Here is an 18,319-nt window from a genome sequence, read left to right on the forward strand (position 1 = left end):
TGTGTACTGAGCATAGTGGTTGAGGCAATGTGATCCTTGCAGGTTTCTGCCTATTATAAAGTAAATGTTCAGTTATTTAAAGAGGGATGAAAATGTTCTGGCTGATCAAATATTGTTAATAGAGTAACCAAATCTGCCCTAAACCTATAAATGATTTTTTTTAAATATTTGAACATCAGAAAAGGCTCTTAAAGTTCAGATACTTCTGGAAATGGCTGAACCTTTCTTTCATAAATCAGATGGCGATTCCAGAAAGGTTATAGAATTCACACTATGTCCACATAGTCATTAACTGAACATTAATTGTCAGCCTACAGATGAAGCTCCAAAAAGGCCCGGTGTTACAGATTTCCAGTTGAAGGGATGGCAGAGAAATCATCCTGTGACAACCCTGTATTGTTCTTACATATATTTCACAGGCATTAACTGAAACTACTGTTTGTTTGCAGGAGCTTCCCAAGAATCCGAAAACTTCCCAATATTTCTTCCAGTTGCAGGTAAGAAATGTACATGTCTAACCATAAGAGTTCAGCCTAGGCCAGGTGCAGTGGCTTATGCCTGTAATCCCAACACTTTGGGAGGCCAAGGCGGGCGGATTGCCTGAGCTCAGGAGTTCGAGACCAGTCTGGGCAACATGGCAAAACCCTGTGTCTTTTAAAAATACAAAAAAAAATTAGCTGGGCATGGTGGCGCAGGCCTGTAGTCCCAGCTACTTGGAAGCTGAGGCATGAGAATTGCTTGAACCCAGGAGGCAAAGGTTGCAGTGAGCTGAGATCATGCCACTGCACTCCAGCCTAGGTGACAGAGTGAGAAACTGTCTCAAAAAAAAAAAAAAAAAAGAGTTCAGCCTCAAACCAAATACAGGATAAACTGGTAGCCTCTAGAGCTAGTGAGGGTAGAAGAAAGTATGGGACCCTGAATTTCTAGAATTTTCTGCATAAGAATGTAGTATGTGAAAAGACTCCCATCACACCAGTAGAGAAAAAGGTATGACTGGTACAACTGGTTAACACTTGGGGTAAAAAAATTGTTTGATCTTTCTGCACATCATACATCTGAATGAGATTCAGAGGTAAGAATAAAATACAAAAACTAGAATAAAATCATAAAAATATAAGAAATAAGATTTTAATAAAATCATTAAAAACTAGAAGAAAATACGCTCATAGTAACCATATGATCTTAGAATTGCAAGAAGACAATTACAACAGTTGAGTATATCAACTTATGTTTTATGTTTGTATTATTATCCTAATGATATAAAATACTGATATATGCAAGAGACATTGGAAAAAAATACCTGAAAATAATAAGATCTGCTTCTAGGTGGTGGGACTAGGGGGGCAGCTATTATTTTTTTCTTTGTGCTGTATTTTCAAAATCTTTAATACAATAAGCAAGTGTTAATTTTATAATGAGAAAAAAAACACACGCACACGATTTCAGTTACGGAGAATCTGGGTTTCATTTGAATCCGAGACTGAAACACAGGTCTCCTCATCCAGTCTTTGTTTCAGCCAGGTGCCATCATCTCTGGTATCAGCTCAAGCCCCTGCATGTACTGATGTTAAGTGATGTGTAAGCCCCACCTTTCTTCCCACAGGAGCATTTCGTGAAAGATCTGGTCGGCCCAGGCCCCTTCACTGTTTTCGCACCTTTATCTGCAGCCTTTGATGAGGAAGCCCGGGTGAGCTCAAGACTGAGGGTGGAAGGGGGAGGTCTGCGGCTGGAACACAGTCTTTGGACCTCGCCCGGGAACCGAGACTGGAGATGTTTCTAAGCAGGAGATCTAAGATCAGGTTGGAACTCACCAGCAATAGAAGGGGCTGCCTCTTGGCACAGGGACCCCTATCAGGAGAAACATTCAGGTGGATTTGGGGTAACCACTGGCCAGAGACTTTCTAAAAGACATTCCTGAACAACGTATGAGGTTGGAGAAGATGAACAATTCTCAAGTGAATTAGACCTCCCATAAACAAAAAACGGGTGTGGAGGGAGAGATGCTGGGTTAAAGAGATTTAAATAGATTCTTTTCTTGCAGGATTTATCAGAGCCTTTACTGTTCTAATATTCACAGGGGCTCTTCATACTGGATTGCCCATTCGTAAAAATAATAGGTAACATTCATTGTAAGTGTGTCAAGCACTATTCTGAGTGCCCGGCTTAGATTTACTCATTTGGTCCTCACAACAACCCTGTGAGTTGAGTGCTGTTGTGATCCCCATTTTATAGCTGTGAATACTGAGGAAAGTAGCTTTTCCCAAGATCACATGACTAGCAGGGGGTGGAGCACAGACCCAAACCTGAGCCCATGTACTTAACCACTGCACACCCAGCCTCTCTTTGCCTATATTTTGGACACCAGCAAAGCAGAGGCACAAAAATAGTTTTTGAAAGAACTTGGCACTTTATAATTCAAAATAAAAAGTCATTAAAGGAGTTATAAAACATGAGAATTTTGTGGGTTTTTGATTACACTTACTTTATGGTTAATATTGCTTGATTGTTTGTTTGTTTGTTTGTTTTTGAGACAGGATCTTGATCTGTCACCCAGGCTGGAGTGCAGTGCCACGATCTCGGCTCACTGCAGCCTCTACCTCCTGGGTTCAAGTGATTCTCATGCCTCAGCCTCCAGAGTAGTAGTTTTAGTAGAGATGGTGTTTTACCATGTGGGCCAGGCTGGTCTCGAACATCTGGCCTCAAGTGATTCGCCCACCTCAGCCTCCCAAAGTACTGGGATTACGGTCGTGAGCCACTGCACACAGCCTTGTTTGTATTTTGAATTCCAAATGGAGATACGTCATGATCCTCCCAATACTAAAGGTTTAAATCTGGCACTGATACCTCTCCAAGAGGGGGATATACCATGCAGTGTTTCCCAGAAAATTCTTTTTTGAGGATCATCTCACAGAACTTGCGATCTTTGCAACATGTATTGTGAAATCCCGGGCCAGAGGAACCCCATGTTCCTTCCACACTGAGATTCCACAATGGAGGCAGGAAAGGAGCTAGAGTCACTCCTCCCTTTTGTCTGAACAGTCTCCACTCTATAATCCTGACCACTCTATAAAGCTTACCTCCCGGAGTCTGGGTGGGCCGAGAGGTGTGGAAGAGAGAATGGAGGAGAGGAGAGCCAAATGGCACATTGCAGCACAAGGCTCCTGCCTCTGGCTGGAACCCTCTGATTTTCTGTTACAGGTTAAAGACTGGGACAAACAGGGCTTAATGCCCCAGGTTCTTCGGTATCATGTGGTCGCCTGCCACCAGCTGCTTCTGGAAAACTTGATATTGATCTCAAATGCTACTTCCCTCCAAGGAGAGCCAATAGTCATCTCCGTCTCTCAGGTAGATACCAGTTATCCTTAGCTCCTCTCTCCCCTAGATCATGTCCTTTGCAGGAACCTGGATGGAGCTGGAGGTCATCATCCTCAGCAAACTAATGCGAGAACAGAAAACCCAATGCTGCATGTCCTCACTTACAAGTGGGAGCTAAATTAAGAGAACTCCTGGACACATAGAGAGGAACAGCACACACTGGACCTACTGGAGGGTGGACAGTGGCAGGAGGGAGAGGATCATGAAAACTAATTAATAGGTCCTAGGCTTAATACCTGGGTGATGAAATAATCTCTACAACAAACCCCCTGACACAAGTTTACCTGTGTAACAAACCTGCATACGTTCCCCTGAACATAAAATTTCTTTTTAAACAAAGAAAGTGCCTTATCCTTAGGTCCGCTTTCTCTTTTTCTTCCTTAAATTAATATAAGAAATAATAGACCAGGCGCGGTGGCTCAATGCCTGTAATCCCAGAAGTTTGGGATGCTGAGGCGGGTGGATCACAAGGTCAGGAGATCGAGACCATCCTGGCTAACACAGTGAAACCCGTCTCTACTAAAAATACAAAAAATTAGCCGGGCATGGTGGCGTGCGCCTGTAGTCCCAGCTACTCAGGAGGCTGAGGCAGGAGGATGGCGTGAACCTGGGAGGCAGAGCTTGCAGTGAGCCAAGATCGCGCCACTGCACTCCAGCCTGGGTGACAGAGCAAGACTCTGTCTCGAAAAATAATAATAATAACATATGTTAAGTGATTTCTGTATGCAGGCACATAGTATTTGATGTGTACTAACTCATTTAATCTGCAAAATATTCCCTTGATATAGACAGCGTTAATCCTTAATTTCCGAATAAGAAAACTGAGCTCAGAAAGGTTAAATAGCTTGTCCAAAGTCGCACAAAGAGCAAATATTAGAGCAGGATTAAAACCAGAGGCAGGCCTCTCCAAGTAGTAAATAGAACTGCTTTTGGTAGCATTAGTCAGAAGCTGGAAAGGTTGAAAGCTTTTGATCCAAGTCACTTGACCAGGCTGGTCCAGTCCCTCCTTACTACAGAGAAACAAATGGTGACTGTAGAATTCCTTGCAGAAGGAGGAAAACCAGGGGAGGAGGTATAGAACAAATATAAAAGAAGCCAATTTTGAGCTGCTTGCTTGCTTCATACTGGAGAATCATATTGAAATTAGTGTTTTAGATGATTCTATGTTATAATTAACTTCTCCAGGTGAAAATTACATGTTATCTCTGTTTTCACTTTATAATAATAAAAATACACTCAAGTATTAACTTGGATATTCAGGTTTTGCTCCTGATAATTTAACACATTGGTAAAGCATTCTGTGAGAAGGAATTTTGTGTCTATTTCACTTTGCACTCATTTCTTTTTTGTTTTTGGTTGATTTCAGGGCACAGTGTATATAAATAATAAGGCTAAGATCATATCCAGTGATATCATCAGTACTAATGGCATTGTTCATATCATAGACAAATTGCTATCTCCCAAAAATTTGCTTATCACTCCCAAAGACACCTCTGGAAGAATTCTGGTAGGTAAACTCTCTCATATTTTCAGCCTGGAGTGACTCAATACATTATCATCTCTATTCTGATTCGAAGTCATCATTTTGAAACATTTTCTTTTTCGGCTTCAATCCTAAGCAATTATTAAAAGCCTCGTAAACATTATTCTTAATAATAAGTAAATAAGTAAAAGTCTTAAATTGTTAAGCAGATTTTATATGTTTTTCTTTAGCATCCACGAGGGCAGGTAGTCTTACATAGGTTTAGAAGATGGAGAAAGAGAGGAAGGAAGGGAAAGAAAGAAAGAAAAAATCTGGAGTAAATCTCCTTCTCAATTGACAGAAAATGTAATTTTAACTTTTATTTTTATTTATTAATACAGGTCAAGGTCTTTCATTGCAGAACACAGACTCCACTATACTTAGACTGAAAGTTTCTTGAGATAGTAGATACATCATCAAATCTCTGGAAGGGTAGAGACTAATTCAGATGCTACACAGCTGGGAGCAGAACAGCCCAGGGAGGCCTACAAAGGGTAGACACCTGGCTGGGTGCAGTGGGTCACACCTGTAATCCAAGCAATCTGGGAGGCCAAGGCAGGCAGATTGTTTGAGTCCAGGAGTTCAAGACCAGCCTGGGCAACATAGTGAAACCCCATTTCTACTAAAAATACAAAAAACTAGCCAGGCGTGGTGGTGCATGCCTATAATCCCAGCTACTTGGGAGGCTGAGGTGGCAGAATCACCTGATCCCAGGATCAGATGCTTGCAGTGAGCTGAGGACAGTGACCTGAAATCATGCTACTGCACTCTAGTCTGGGCAACCAGAGTGAAATCCTGTCTAAAAAAGTTTTTTTAGTTACACACACACACACAAAGGGTGGATACCTAAGCTGATAACCTTACCACCACCACCAGGCTGTTCTGACTGTCCTGGCTGCCACAGCTCTGTGACTGCCACATGTCTCCAGCCTCACCACCTTGGACACTAGACACTGAGCTATAGATGTCCCCATTGTGCTTGCCAGAAGGGTTGATCTCCATTCTACCAGCTGCATCACCTCATATTATTTCTTTCCACCAAGAAGCTTTGCACAAGTGCTTCTGCTTGGAGGACCTTATATCACATGTGGGGCTCTAGCTGCAAGGGAGTCTGGGAAAAAGTAGCACTTAGCCTACTAGTCTCTAGAATGCAGAAAAGTGCCGTCAGAAGAGAGCTCAAGCAGGTGCTGATGAGCCCATCTGTATATCTGCCGGGTTATGTTACCTTTATTTTTTTCGCTTGAGCGCTTTTTAAATTCCTTGTAAACTGTATAAGGAAAAGTTTCATGCTCATTCTTATTATCTTTGCAGCAAAATCTTACGACTTTGGCAACAAAGAATGGCTACATCAAATTTAGCAACTTAATACAGGTAAAAATTTAGGGGAAGTTGACTCAGAGGATAACCTGCCTAAAGAAGTTTTGTTTTGTTTGTTTTGCTTTTTTTTTTTTTTTTTTTTTTTTTTTTTGAGACGGAGTCTTGCTCTGTCGCCCAGGCTGGAGTGCAGTGGCGCGATCTCGGCTCACTGCAAGCTCCGCCTCCCGGGTTCACGCCATTCTCCTGCCTCAGCCTCCCGAGTAGCTGGGACTACAGGCGCCCACAATCGCGCCCTGCTAATTTTTTTGTATTTTTAGTAGAGACGGGGTTTCACCGTGGTCTCGATCTCCTGACCTTGTGATCTGCCCGCCTCGGCCTCCCAAAGTGCTGGGATTACAGGCGTGAGCCACCGCGCCCGGCCTCTGTTTTGCTTTGACATCAGTCAGCTGTTGCAGGATCTGCATGGGCAAGTCTCAGTTTTCTGGAAAGCAAAGTCATTCTCTGCCACTGCCTTCTTAGAATGTTATGTGGCTTGTTGAGCTACGTAATGTACATTGGCTGAGTTAGAAATTGAGGATTTGAGGCTGGGGAGAGGGAAAGAAATTGAGATGTGGCAGCAGTGTACTAGGTGCTTCACATCTGGAATTATCAACTCCATTATAAAGATGGGGAAGTTGCATTGGAAAGTTGGGAACTCTATGCCTGTGAGACAGGTAGAAATTAAAACCATATCTTTCTGGCAGGCATGGTGGCTCACGCCTATAATTTCAGCACTTTGGGAGGCCAAAGCAGATGGATCACTTGAGGTCAGGAGTTCAAGATCAGCCTGGCCAACATGGTGAAACTCCGTCTCTACTAAAAATACAAAAATTAGCTGGGCATGATGGCATTCACCTGTAGTCCCAGCTACTTAGGAGGGTGAGGCAGGAGAATTGCTTGAACCCAGGAAACAGAGGTTGCAGTGAGCCAAGATCACACCACTGCACTCCAGCCGGGGTGACAGAGTGAGACTCCGTCTCAAAAAAAAAACAAAAACAAAAACAAAAAAAAACATACCTTACTGACTTCAGAGATTGTTCCCATGAATTGAATAGAAACTTCTAGTATGAACAACAGATTGCAGAGAAGAATAGGGAGGAGCAGGCCAAGCATCTTTCTGAGGCTCCCTCTTCCCTGCTCCTCAACCCTGAGCAGTCCCTGGGGACTCCAGAATTTGACTTTCTGATTTGCTTTCCAAGAAAATATAGGTCAGGATGGGCACAGTTGGCTCATGCCTGTAATCCTAGTACTTTGGGCAGCCAAGGCAGGAGGATTGCTTGAACCCAGGAGTTCGAGACTGGCCTGGGCAACATGGCAAAACCCCATCTCTACAAAAATACAAAAATTTGCAGAGTGTGGTGGTGCATGCCAGTAATCCCAGCTACTCAGGAGGCTGAGGTGGGAGGATCACTTGAACCCCCGAGGTTGAAGCTGCATTGAGCTGTGATTGTGCTACTGCACTCCAGTTGGGACAACAGAGTGAGACCCTGTCTCAAAAATAAGAAAAAAATTTGTAGGTCAGAATGGCCGGGGTGTGATGGGCCTCTAGTTTCTCTAGCTGCATCACCTTTGAACCATCCAGAGTCCCAGTAAGCTGTGGGCCGGAGCATGGAGGAGAATCCTCAGAGACAGATCCCCTGCCCACATGTCTGGACCTTGCTCATGCCAGCAAAGGGCTGAACCCCTGTGTTTCAGGACTCAGGTTTGCTGAGTGTCATCACTGATCCCATCCACACCCCAGTCACTCTCTTCTGGCCCACTGACCGAGCCCTCCAAGCCCTACCTGCTGAACAACAGGACTTCCTGTTCAACCAAGACAACAAGGACAAGCTGAAGGAGTATTTGAAGTTTCATGTGATACGAGATGCCAAGGTATTTAGTTTACATGCGGATATAAGTGCAAGAATGTCCCCGGGTGGTGATAAAATTCAGCACTGAGGCATTGTGGCCTAGGAACTGTGAGTGCGTCCCCGTCTCCACTGTGTGCAGGAAGCCACAGCATCCACTGCCCCACTGTGTCCTCCGACTGGCCGTGGTTGATTGGCTCCTGCAGTATACCACATTTGGTTCTGTTCCATGGGCTTGCCATTATTATTATTATTATTATTTACTTTAACCAATACCCAAGAGCATCATTCCTCTCTCTACTGCGGATCAGCCTTTCTGCATTCCTAGTTCTCCTGGCAAAATGGCTGCTGACAACAGTTCTCGAGTTTTTCCAGATGGACTCTTTCTCATCCAGTTCCAAAATTTCTAGGCAAATGGCTGATTGATCCAGCCCTGAACTAATTAACTGTATTAGAGAAGCACGATCATATAGAAACTAGCATGAATATATAGGAACATGCATGATCACATAGGAACATACGTGATATAGGAATAAGCATGATATAGGAACAAGCACAATCATGTAGGAACAAGCATGATCATATAGAAGCAAGCATGATCATATAGGAGCAAGCACGATCACATAGGAGCAAGCATGATCATATAGGAGCATGCACGATCACGTAGGAGCAAGCACGATCATATGAGAGCAGCATGATCATATGGGAGCATATGCACAGTCTTATAGGAACAAGCAAGATCATTTAGGAGCAAACATGATCATACAGGAGCAAGCACAATCATATAGGAACATGGCAGCCATCCTGAGTCCTCATCCAGGACTCATGTTTCTCTCCAGGACCAAGTCTGCCCAGTCCAAGAATGCCAAATGCCCCAACTTCAGTTCATCCACAGCATCTAGATTAGTTGCCCAAGGCTGCCGTCACACATTACCACAAGCTGGGCAGCTTAAACCGCAGAAATGTGTTCCTTGTAGTAAACAGTTCTGGAGGCAAGATGTCGGAGATGAAGAGCTGGCAAGGTTGTTCCTTCTGGAGGTTCTAAGGGAGAATTTGCTCCATGCTTCTCTCTCTGCCTCTGGTGGTTTCTGGAAATCCTTGGTGCTCCTGGGCTTGTAGTGAATCCCTCCAATCTCTGTTTCTGCCAACACAGGACTGTCTCCCTGTGTGTTTCTGTGCCTTCACGTAGCATTTGCCTCTTGCTTCTTATAAGAACACCATTCATATTAGATTAAGAGTCCACTCTACTCCAGGATTACCTCATCCTAACTAATTACATCTGCAATGACCTCATTTCCAAATAAGATCATATTCTGAGGAATTGGGCATCAGGACTTCAACATAACTCTTTGAGGGGCACAGTGCCACCCATAACTGCATCCTATGTCATTTCCCAGCCTCATCCACTCATTCTTTCATTTGCTTCATACACTAAGACTGCATCTTCAGAGACTCCCAAGCATAGATGGGGGATGGAAGGGTGATTGAAACCAGTCCAGCTGGTCAACTCTTTCCCTCCAGAAGGAGTTTCCAACCTCCCAGAGAGCCCCCAATTATTCTTCCCATTGGTTATACCTGCGGTCATTGTAATGCTAAAGTTATTATAACTTGTGGGAAAATCTGCATCTGAATTTGGTTTTTTGGTAAAGCTCCTTTGGGCAGTCCCTTCTTCAGCCCAAATTTGGGGCAGTCACGTGGCACCATTGCCCACACAGGTTTTAGCTGTGGATCTTCCCACATCCACTGCCTGGAAGACCCTGCAAGGTTCAGAGCTGAGTGTGAAGTGTGGAGCTGGCAGTGACATTGTGAGTATCATCATGAAGGGTGGTCAGGGAGGGGGTCACACATTCACAGCAAGCTATTCCCCAACCACTGCCCCTTCAAGGAGATGTTCATTTTTTCCCCCTCCATTCATAACAAGCTCATTTTTTTTCTCACTACCTTCAGAGGTATTTTTCCTGAGAGTGTGTAAGTGGATGTGAAAAACCTGATAAATCCTGGCCAACCCAAGCCCTCTTAGCAGGTGGCAGGAAGCCTTTTACACTGGAAGCTGATTTTGTTTTTTGTGTAGAGCATTTATTTTCCAATGTGAGATACTTTCCTGAAACAGGAAAATATACAGTCATTCCTTTCTCTTCCTTCCCAGCCCCACCACTGTGACCTCACCTCGAACCCTTTCTTGGCAGTCAGAGCCAGCTCTGGGCTATGCCTACCTAGATCAGCCAACTGAGAGGTTTGCAGTTTTTACTTCCCCTGGTTAGTTCCCGAACAATTCTGCCTTCCTGTAATTCCATATGATGAATGGGTCTAATGGGATTATTCCAACTGCATATCATGGAAAAGCCAAAATCCAGTGACTTAAATGTGTAAGGATTTATTCGCTTTTATAAAAGAAATCTGGAGGTAGCCAATCCAGAGTTAGTATGATGGCTCAGTAGAGAAGTGCCTTCTGTCTTTCTGCTCTGCAGCACACATGGTTCCAGCCTCTAAGGTCCAGCATGGTTGCTGGAGCTCCAGGCGCCATGTCCACTTTTCAGGCAGTGGAAAGGAGGAAGGGCAAAAGGGATGCATCTCCCAACTGAGTTAATTCCCTTCAAGGAGGATTCCAACAACTTCCATACAACATTCTGTGTACATCTTATGACCAGTATCCTTTGGTGTTTGAATTAGAATTGCATTGAATTTATAACTGAATTTGAAGAGTATTAACATCTTTTCATTCCAACTTTTGGAACATTATCCCAGTGTACACGCTTGAGATTTGTCCTGTCTCCCTAGACCAAAATAGACAACTATCAGAGAAGGATAGTAAGAATGCCTTCTGCTTGTTCTGTGTGTTGATGCAGCTTTCAGAGCACTCTGCAATGTATTATTTAGTCTGATCTGTATAACAATGCTATATTAGAAATCATGTACTCTATTCACCTGGTGAAAAAAACAGTGAACCACAGAGAGGTTCAGTGACTTGCCTGCGGTCACATAGTACATGAGTGAATATGCAAGGCTTTAACCACAGTTTTCTGGTGTTCCTTCCACAGAGTCACACTATCTCCATCCCATCCATAGATGCTGGGAGTTACCTTGTTTTCCTCTCAAAAGCTTTCTTAAAGCATTTTGTGTATTGGAAGAATAATGTATCCATCAACTTACTAGCTGGGTGACCTCAGGAAAGGCCCTGAGATTGTTGCCAGCATTAAATGAAATAATGTCTCCAAAACCCAGATGATTATGCCTGGTACATGTGAAAAAAGAAATTATCATTACAAAGTTAAAGGCTATCACTTTTACACCCTGGAAAGAAAGCTGAACCAGGCACTTTGCTAGGTGCTGGCACTAAATCAGGAGAGTCGGTTACTACACACAAAGAAGGCACATCAGTGAAGTTCATCCCTAACCACAGCAAGGCCATCCTTGCTCCACCCTATCACCCACTGCTGACGTTTCACCTTTGGTAGAGGAAGTGAGGCAGAGGAATCAAGGGGGCAGGCTCTGAGGCTAACTGCCTGGGTGCAAATGCCTGCACCACCATTCACTGGGCAAGTCATTTAACCTCTCACTGCCTTAGTTCCCTCGTCTGTAAATGGGTACTAATAATAGTAGCTACATCCAACACAACCACCTTGGATTGTTGTAAGAATTAAAAGAATTCGCACAGGTAAAGGACTTAGAACAGTATCTGGCACATAATACATGCTGGGTATTTGATAAATGGGGTTTTATTAAGTTCTTCCTGAGTCTTGCAGTTACTGGCCATGTTGCATGTCTGGGAAAGAAAAGATACATTAAAGAGATTGACTATTTCTCTCTCTCTTTCTCTTTCTTTTTTTTTTTTTTTTCTTTCTCAGGGTGACCTCTTTCTGAATGGCCAAACCTGCAGAATTGTGCAGCGGGAGCTCTTGTTTGACCTGGGCGTGGCCTACGGCATTGACTGTCTGCTGATTGATCCCACCCTAGGGGGCCGCTGTGACACCTTTACTGCTTTCCATGCCGTGGTCAGTCCTAAAAACAGCAGTGTAGTAAGAGAACCTTAAGCCAAAGATGGTCCTCGTGATCCAGTGTGGACCCTGTTATAAAACCATGTAGGGCCTGTCCTCAGCAAGACCAGGACCCAGAAGACCTGGCATCTGGCAACAGGCATCTGCTTCGCCCCACACAGCCTGGAATATTCTTGTTTATCCCTCCACCCACTCACCCACCCATTCATTCCCTTATCACTGAGAAAACAGTTCTTGGATACCAACCATGTGCCAACTACCATTCATTTTCAAACGCATCCATCTATTAAGTCACTCATTCATTCAACAAACATTTGTTGAAAGTCTGCCAGATTATACCATATGAAATTGCCATATTTGACAGTCTGGAACCTATGAAAAGGGCAATTTCATATAGTCAGTCTAATATGATATGCCACCCACACCTCTCTTCACTTACCCATTGATTCATTCATTTGACAACATTGATTGAACTTCTATCCCAAGCCCTGCACTGTGTGAGGCATTTTTACATTCACTCATTCATCCATCCAGCACCTTTACTGAGTACTCCCCTGGAGCCAGCCATTGTGTTCAATACTTAGCTTACCCCTACAATAATCCAATAATAGGAATAGTTGTCATCCACCCTATTGTGTAGATTTAGAAACTGACTCTCAAAGAGGTAAAATGACGTTACATGGCAAAGTTTGTCACCAGTTGGTATCTGTACCTGGCATCCCCTAGGAATTTCAGTAATTATCCCAAATTTTTTGGATCCCAGTCAGTCGAAGTAGGAGATGAAACCAGTTGTCCTTTCTACCATAGGGGTCTTCTTAATTTCCAAGTTATATTCCACACATATTTTTCAGTTCATCATTTTTCCTCATCAATCCTCTGAAGATCAAATAGCAGCAAGAATTATTATCCCTATTTATTATAAAACTAAGGCTCAAATAGTATTAGTGATTGGCCAAAAGTATCCCATTTAACTTAAAATGGAACTAACACTTGCACCCATATGTCCCACTGCTAATAGCATATGCCTGTAAGACACTGCCCAGGTCCAGCTCTGTATAACAGATTTTCCCTTCAGAGAACAAAACCACAGAGCTAATGCCCAAGACAGATCTTCAGAATTATCCGTGGCAAAGTTAGTGTGTGTGTTTTGATATTCTTTGTTGTTGTTTTCAGATAGGGTCTTGCTCTGTCATCCAGGCTGGAGTTCAGTGGCGCAATCACAGCTCACTGCAGCCTTGAACTCTTGGGCTCCAGTGATCCCCTCAACTCAGCCTCCAAAGTCACTGGGACTACAGGTTCATGTGCCACCATGCCTGGCTAATATTTTTTTTTTTTTTACAGACGGAGTCTTGCTTTGTTGCCTAGGCTGGTCTCAAACTCCTCGCCTCAAGCGATCCTCCTGCCTTGGTCTCCCAAAGTGCTAGGATTACAGGTGTCGGCCGCCATGCCTGGCCTGTTTCCATATTCCTGATCATAGCCAGAGTCTTAATCAAAATTAAGCCCTTAATCCATCCAGGTATTAATTAGGAACATTTCCTTGTGTTTTCTGATATTTTTGATTTTCAGGTGTTTCTTTTCTTGCATACTAGGGGTCGTGTGGGAGCTGTGTCAATACTCCCAGCTGCCCAAGGTGGAGTAAACCAAAGGTAATTAAGAATGCAGTGATAATGTTTGGAGAGCCATAAGTCTGTTTCATTGTGTGTGTGTGTGTGCGCACGTACACGCATGCACTTATGTTGCATAAATGTAATTTATGTCATTCTTTCAACAACAAAACCAGTGGAGTAAGATAGATATTCTCAGCCCAGGCCACCTGTCAACCCACGTTCTAGGAACTGTCTAGAAAAGTCATCGGATGGTAGACCTAGAAGGACTTAGAAGATAATTATGATTATAAAAATAGCTGCATTTTGTTGGCTGCTGTCTATGTCCCAGGCTGTGTACTGGGCCTTTATATACTCATTACTCTGTCCCTCTTTATAATACTCAAAGGAAGCTATTGTTATCTACACTTTACTTATGAGAAAAATGGGTCTCAGAGAGGGTAAGCAATCAGTCCAAGGCCACAGAGCTAGTAAGGAGCAAAGATAGGATGAAAGTCCAGAGAGCAATGGAGAGTAATGGTTAAGTCAATGAAATTTAGAGTCCACAGGTATGGGGTCAAATTCCATAATCTTTGCCAAATCCTATGACCTGTCAGGTTTGCCTCTGTAAAATGGAGCTAATAATGGACTCTGTGCAGCTATTAGGAAAAGTAAATTTTAAAAATGTGGGTATACTTAAGTGCCTGGCACATAGTAAGTGCTCATTAAGTGCTGTTTTGTATTACTTATTCCAAAGTCAAGCTCTTCCTAGTCTACTAGTAAAACCTATAACAAAAATATCTCTACAAAACAAAATCTAACTCATACCCTCCCTGCCTACAATTTGGGAGCCTTGCCTCACACCCCTTCCATGACAGGAAGCTACCTCCTTCCCACTCCCTCCCCAGGCAACCATGCCACTTGCAGAGCACTCTACGGGTCTGAAAGTTCTTCCCCTTGAGACTGGGGAGAAATCTTCCCACGGACCCTAGATCTACTTCCTCCCCCATCCGCATGTTTCTGCCGTTGGCCGGTTGACTCCCGTAGGAAAAACACTGCCTTCGAAAAAAGTTGGCTCACATTGGAAGTCCCATTTTTTATTTGGGCAGTACCTAGGATCCTCCACGAGGGCACAGACTAGAGCCCCAGTCCCTGCAGTGGTAAGTGAAGGGATGGTCCACTCTCTTCCCTTAGGGTGAGAAGCAGAAGTGTCTCTACAACCTGCCCTTCAAGAGGAACCTGGAAGGCTGCCGGGAGTGGTGCAGCCTGGTGATACAGATCCCCAGGTGCTGCAAGGGCTACTTCGGGCGAGACTGTCAGGGTGAGGGTGCCTCTTCCCGCCTCGCGACTCTAAAAGTGGTAATAGACTGCCCATTGTCCAGTCTTTGAACGTACCAAAATTATAGGGAGATGGGGGAAACACTGCCAATGATGATTCCCAGGCCCCAAAACTCTGAAGAGTTGTGTATCATTCCTTCTACTTTGGCATATTTTTTTATCAAGTTGAGATCCTACTGTGCATATATTGTAATTGTGTGTCTGCTTTTTTCTTTGATATTAGAGCGTAGACATTTCTGATGGTGCTAAAGACACTATATCTCATTTTTGATGCTGTACAACATGATATCCATGATATTGATAAGCATGTTTAAATGCATTTGATATGATTCTCCCTTGGCAGGTGATGTACTGAGACAGTACGTATGGGCCCTAATTTCCTGAAACCACCCCTGTCCCTTGTAGAGGATGTATAGCGTTGGCTCCCTCTGTTACCTCATCAGGAAAGGGCTCCTTGCCAAAGCGTATTTGGGCCCATCCTGGAACCCCTGTGTTAACTTCTAGCCAACAATACATCAACAGTTGCAGCATCACAAATGCCTCAAAAGCACTTGTCTGCCACATGTTGTTCTAAGTAGGCACATTTATTGAGTTTTATTGAATGTTTTTTCCCCATACATATCAAAACATCTAATCTGGGCAACAACCCCTAGGGAGTAGGTTCTGTTGTTGTCTTCCCCTCCCCGCTGACTTTTTTTGAGAAAGGGTCTCACTCTGTTACCGAAGCTGGAGTATAGTGGCAGGACCATAGCTCACTACAGTCTCAACCTTCTGGGCTCAAGTGATCCTCCCACCTCAGCCTCTCAAGTAGCTGGGACTACAGGCACATGCCACCAGACTCAGCTAATTTTTTTGTATTTTTTGCAGAGCTGAGGTTTCACCATGTTGCCCAGGCTGCTCTCGAACTCCTGAGCTCCAGCAATCCATCCACCTCGGCCTCCCAAAGTGCTGGGATTACAGGCGTGAACCGCCGTGCCTGGCCTGTTGTCCCCATTTTGTAAATGAGAAAACAGAGGCAGAGAGAGGATAAGAAGTAAACCCAAGGTCCCGCTGGTCTGTCTCTGGCAGCCATGATTTTTACTAGCATGCATACTCCATTCATCATAATCTCATTAAGAATACTCTGGGTTGAAAGCCCCCGTGACCACCCAGCTCCACCCTCCATCACTAAAGTGTGGACCATTCATGAAAATCAGTATCATTCTAATATTCGTTCAGGGCTTTATCTTTTCAAACTGTTCTCAGTTATAATGCCTCATTTGATCTTCACAATAACAATGTGGTATAGGTCAAGCAGACACTATATCATTATTATCATCATCATTTAGAGCTAAGAAAACAAAAGCTCAGAGCAAGTTCATTACTCAGCATGGATATCCTCAAATCCAATGCACAAACCCCCAAATACAGTGCACGGTTCAGTGTATCACCCTGTCAAGACAGAATCATATCAGATACCATGAAGTTCATGTCCCATAGGCCAGTGACTTGCCCTAAATATCCACTGACACTGAGGGCCACGTTCCCTCCGGGCTAACAGAGGTCAGATGCCGCAGCACATTTACAAAGGCGCTGAGCTGCTCTGGCTTTGGGAGACTGTTGAGTCACCGCTGTTTCATCTCTTCCAGCCTGCCCTGGAGGACCAGATGCCCCGTGTAATAACCGGGGTGTCTGCCTTGATCAGTACACCGGCACCGGAATGTGTAAATGCAACACCGGCTTCAACGGGACGGCGTGTGAGATGTGCTGGCCGGGGAGATTCGGGCCTAATTGTCTGCGTATGTGGCGCCGCTTCCCTGTGCTAGAGCTTGTTTTTTAACTGTGTTCCCTGTCCTTGTCCATGCCATCTGCCTGACCTGGAGGCATCCTTCTTGTCCTTTCTCCCAGCCACACCCCTCCCATCTGCCTGCCTTATGTGCTTATTTCCTCCTTGGATGTATTCCCAGTTTCCACTGAAAAAGCTTCACCTCTAGAAGTGAAACTTGTCCCCAGCAGCCACCAAGGCACGATGTGGCTGAATAATGTTCATTCAATCATTCAACCAATGTGGATTTACTGAGTCCTTACTAATATTGAATGCTGACATTGATTAAGTGCCTACTATGTGCCAGCCACATATGTTTTACAATTCAATCCACTTAACCACTCTTTGAGATAGTTACTGTTATTATCTGCAATTAGCAGATGAAGAAACCAAGGTACAAAGAGCTTAAGTGATTTACTCAAGAGCCAGCCATTTTTTTTTTTTTTTTTTTTTTTTTTTGGAGACAGTTTCGCTCTTGTTGCCCAGGCTGGAGTGCAATGGCACAATCTCGGCTCATCACAACCTCTGCCTCCCGGATTCAAGTGATTCTCCTGCCTCAGCTTCCTGAGTAGCTGGGATTACAGGCATGTGCCACCACTCCTGGCTAATTTTGTATTTTTAGTAGAGATGGGTTTCTCCATGTTGGTCAGGCTGGTCTCAAACTCCCGACCTCAGGTGATCCACCTGCCTCAGCCTCCCAGCAGTGCTGGGACTACAGGTATGAGCCACCTCACCCGGCCGAATATTTCTAATGTCTAGGGATTTGTGGTTTAGGGACTGACAGGGACAAAATTCCAGCTCTCCAAAGGCTTACAGAAACAAATTCTTCTAAAAAATCATTATAAAGGATATAAAAGCAAAGAAGCAGGTAGAAAGGTGAAGGATGAAAGGAGATGTTGTTTTAGAAGACACCTCACGTAGGGAATATTTGAGTAGAGACCTAACAGACACAAGGGGGCCAGGCATGAGGTATGAAGAGCAGGCCACTCAAACTTTCAGCAGTGCGGGAAAGACTCCATGACTCCACTGGCCGGTATGTTAGCCACTAGCTACATGTAGCTATCAAGCACGCAAAACGTGTGGCTGAGGAACCAAATGTTTAATTAAATTTAAATGGCTACGTGTAGCTAGTAGACAGTGCAGACCAGAGGAACAGCTTTCCTCAAGGTGAGATGAGCAAGTGCAAAGGCCCTGGGGCAGGAGCCAGCTTGGTGTGCACGGAACAGCGGGAAGACAAGGATGGCTGAGTGGAGCGGGCACAGAGGAGGAAGAGAGGAAGAGAATGCAATCTGAAGGTCACCAGAGACCAGCTCTTCTTGGCCAATGAAAGGTCTTTAGCTCTGTGTGTGACAGGAGGCCAGCGAAGTGTTGGGAACAGAGGGGTGTTGTGAAGAGATTAGAAAGGATGGCTCTGGGCAGGGTATCTGTAGGAGAACAGGCACAGAAGCAGGACCCCTTGGGGAAAATGATGCAACAATCTAGGCCAGCGCTAATGGTGA

At 44.2% G+C, this 18,319-nt stretch overlaps 1 protein-coding gene across 3 annotated transcripts in view; it reads left to right on the plus strand.

Moving 5' to 3' along the window:
- Positions 1 to 18,319, plus strand: part of STAB2 (stabilin 2) — a 168,386-nt gene that overhangs the window by 127,794 nt on the left and 22,273 nt on the right. For 2 of the 3 annotated variants that reach the window (XM_050748449.1, XM_050748450.1), the window contains exons 46-56: positions 450 to 497; positions 1,604 to 1,687; positions 3,199 to 3,345; positions 4,742 to 4,882; positions 6,209 to 6,268; positions 7,949 to 8,125; positions 9,816 to 9,905; positions 11,946 to 12,092; positions 13,685 to 13,741; positions 14,873 to 14,999; positions 16,645 to 16,794. In XM_050748449.1, the coding sequence (XP_050604406.1) occupies positions 450 to 497; positions 1,604 to 1,687; positions 3,199 to 3,345; positions 4,742 to 4,882; positions 6,209 to 6,268; positions 7,949 to 8,125; positions 9,816 to 9,905; positions 11,946 to 12,092; positions 13,685 to 13,741; positions 14,873 to 14,999; positions 16,645 to 16,794 (1,228 nt within the window). The remainder of the gene's footprint in view (positions 1 to 449; positions 498 to 1,603; positions 1,688 to 3,198; positions 3,346 to 4,741; positions 4,883 to 6,208; positions 6,269 to 7,948; positions 8,126 to 9,815; positions 9,906 to 11,945; positions 12,093 to 13,684; positions 13,742 to 14,872; positions 15,000 to 16,644; positions 16,795 to 18,319) is intronic. The other variant, XR_007717704.1, reaches the window with a different exon arrangement.

This window comes from Macaca thibetana, chromosome 11, assembly GCF_024542745.1.
Source record: "Macaca thibetana thibetana isolate TM-01 chromosome 11, ASM2454274v1, whole genome shotgun sequence".
NCBI lineage: Eukaryota > Metazoa > Chordata > Mammalia > Primates > Cercopithecidae > Macaca > Macaca thibetana.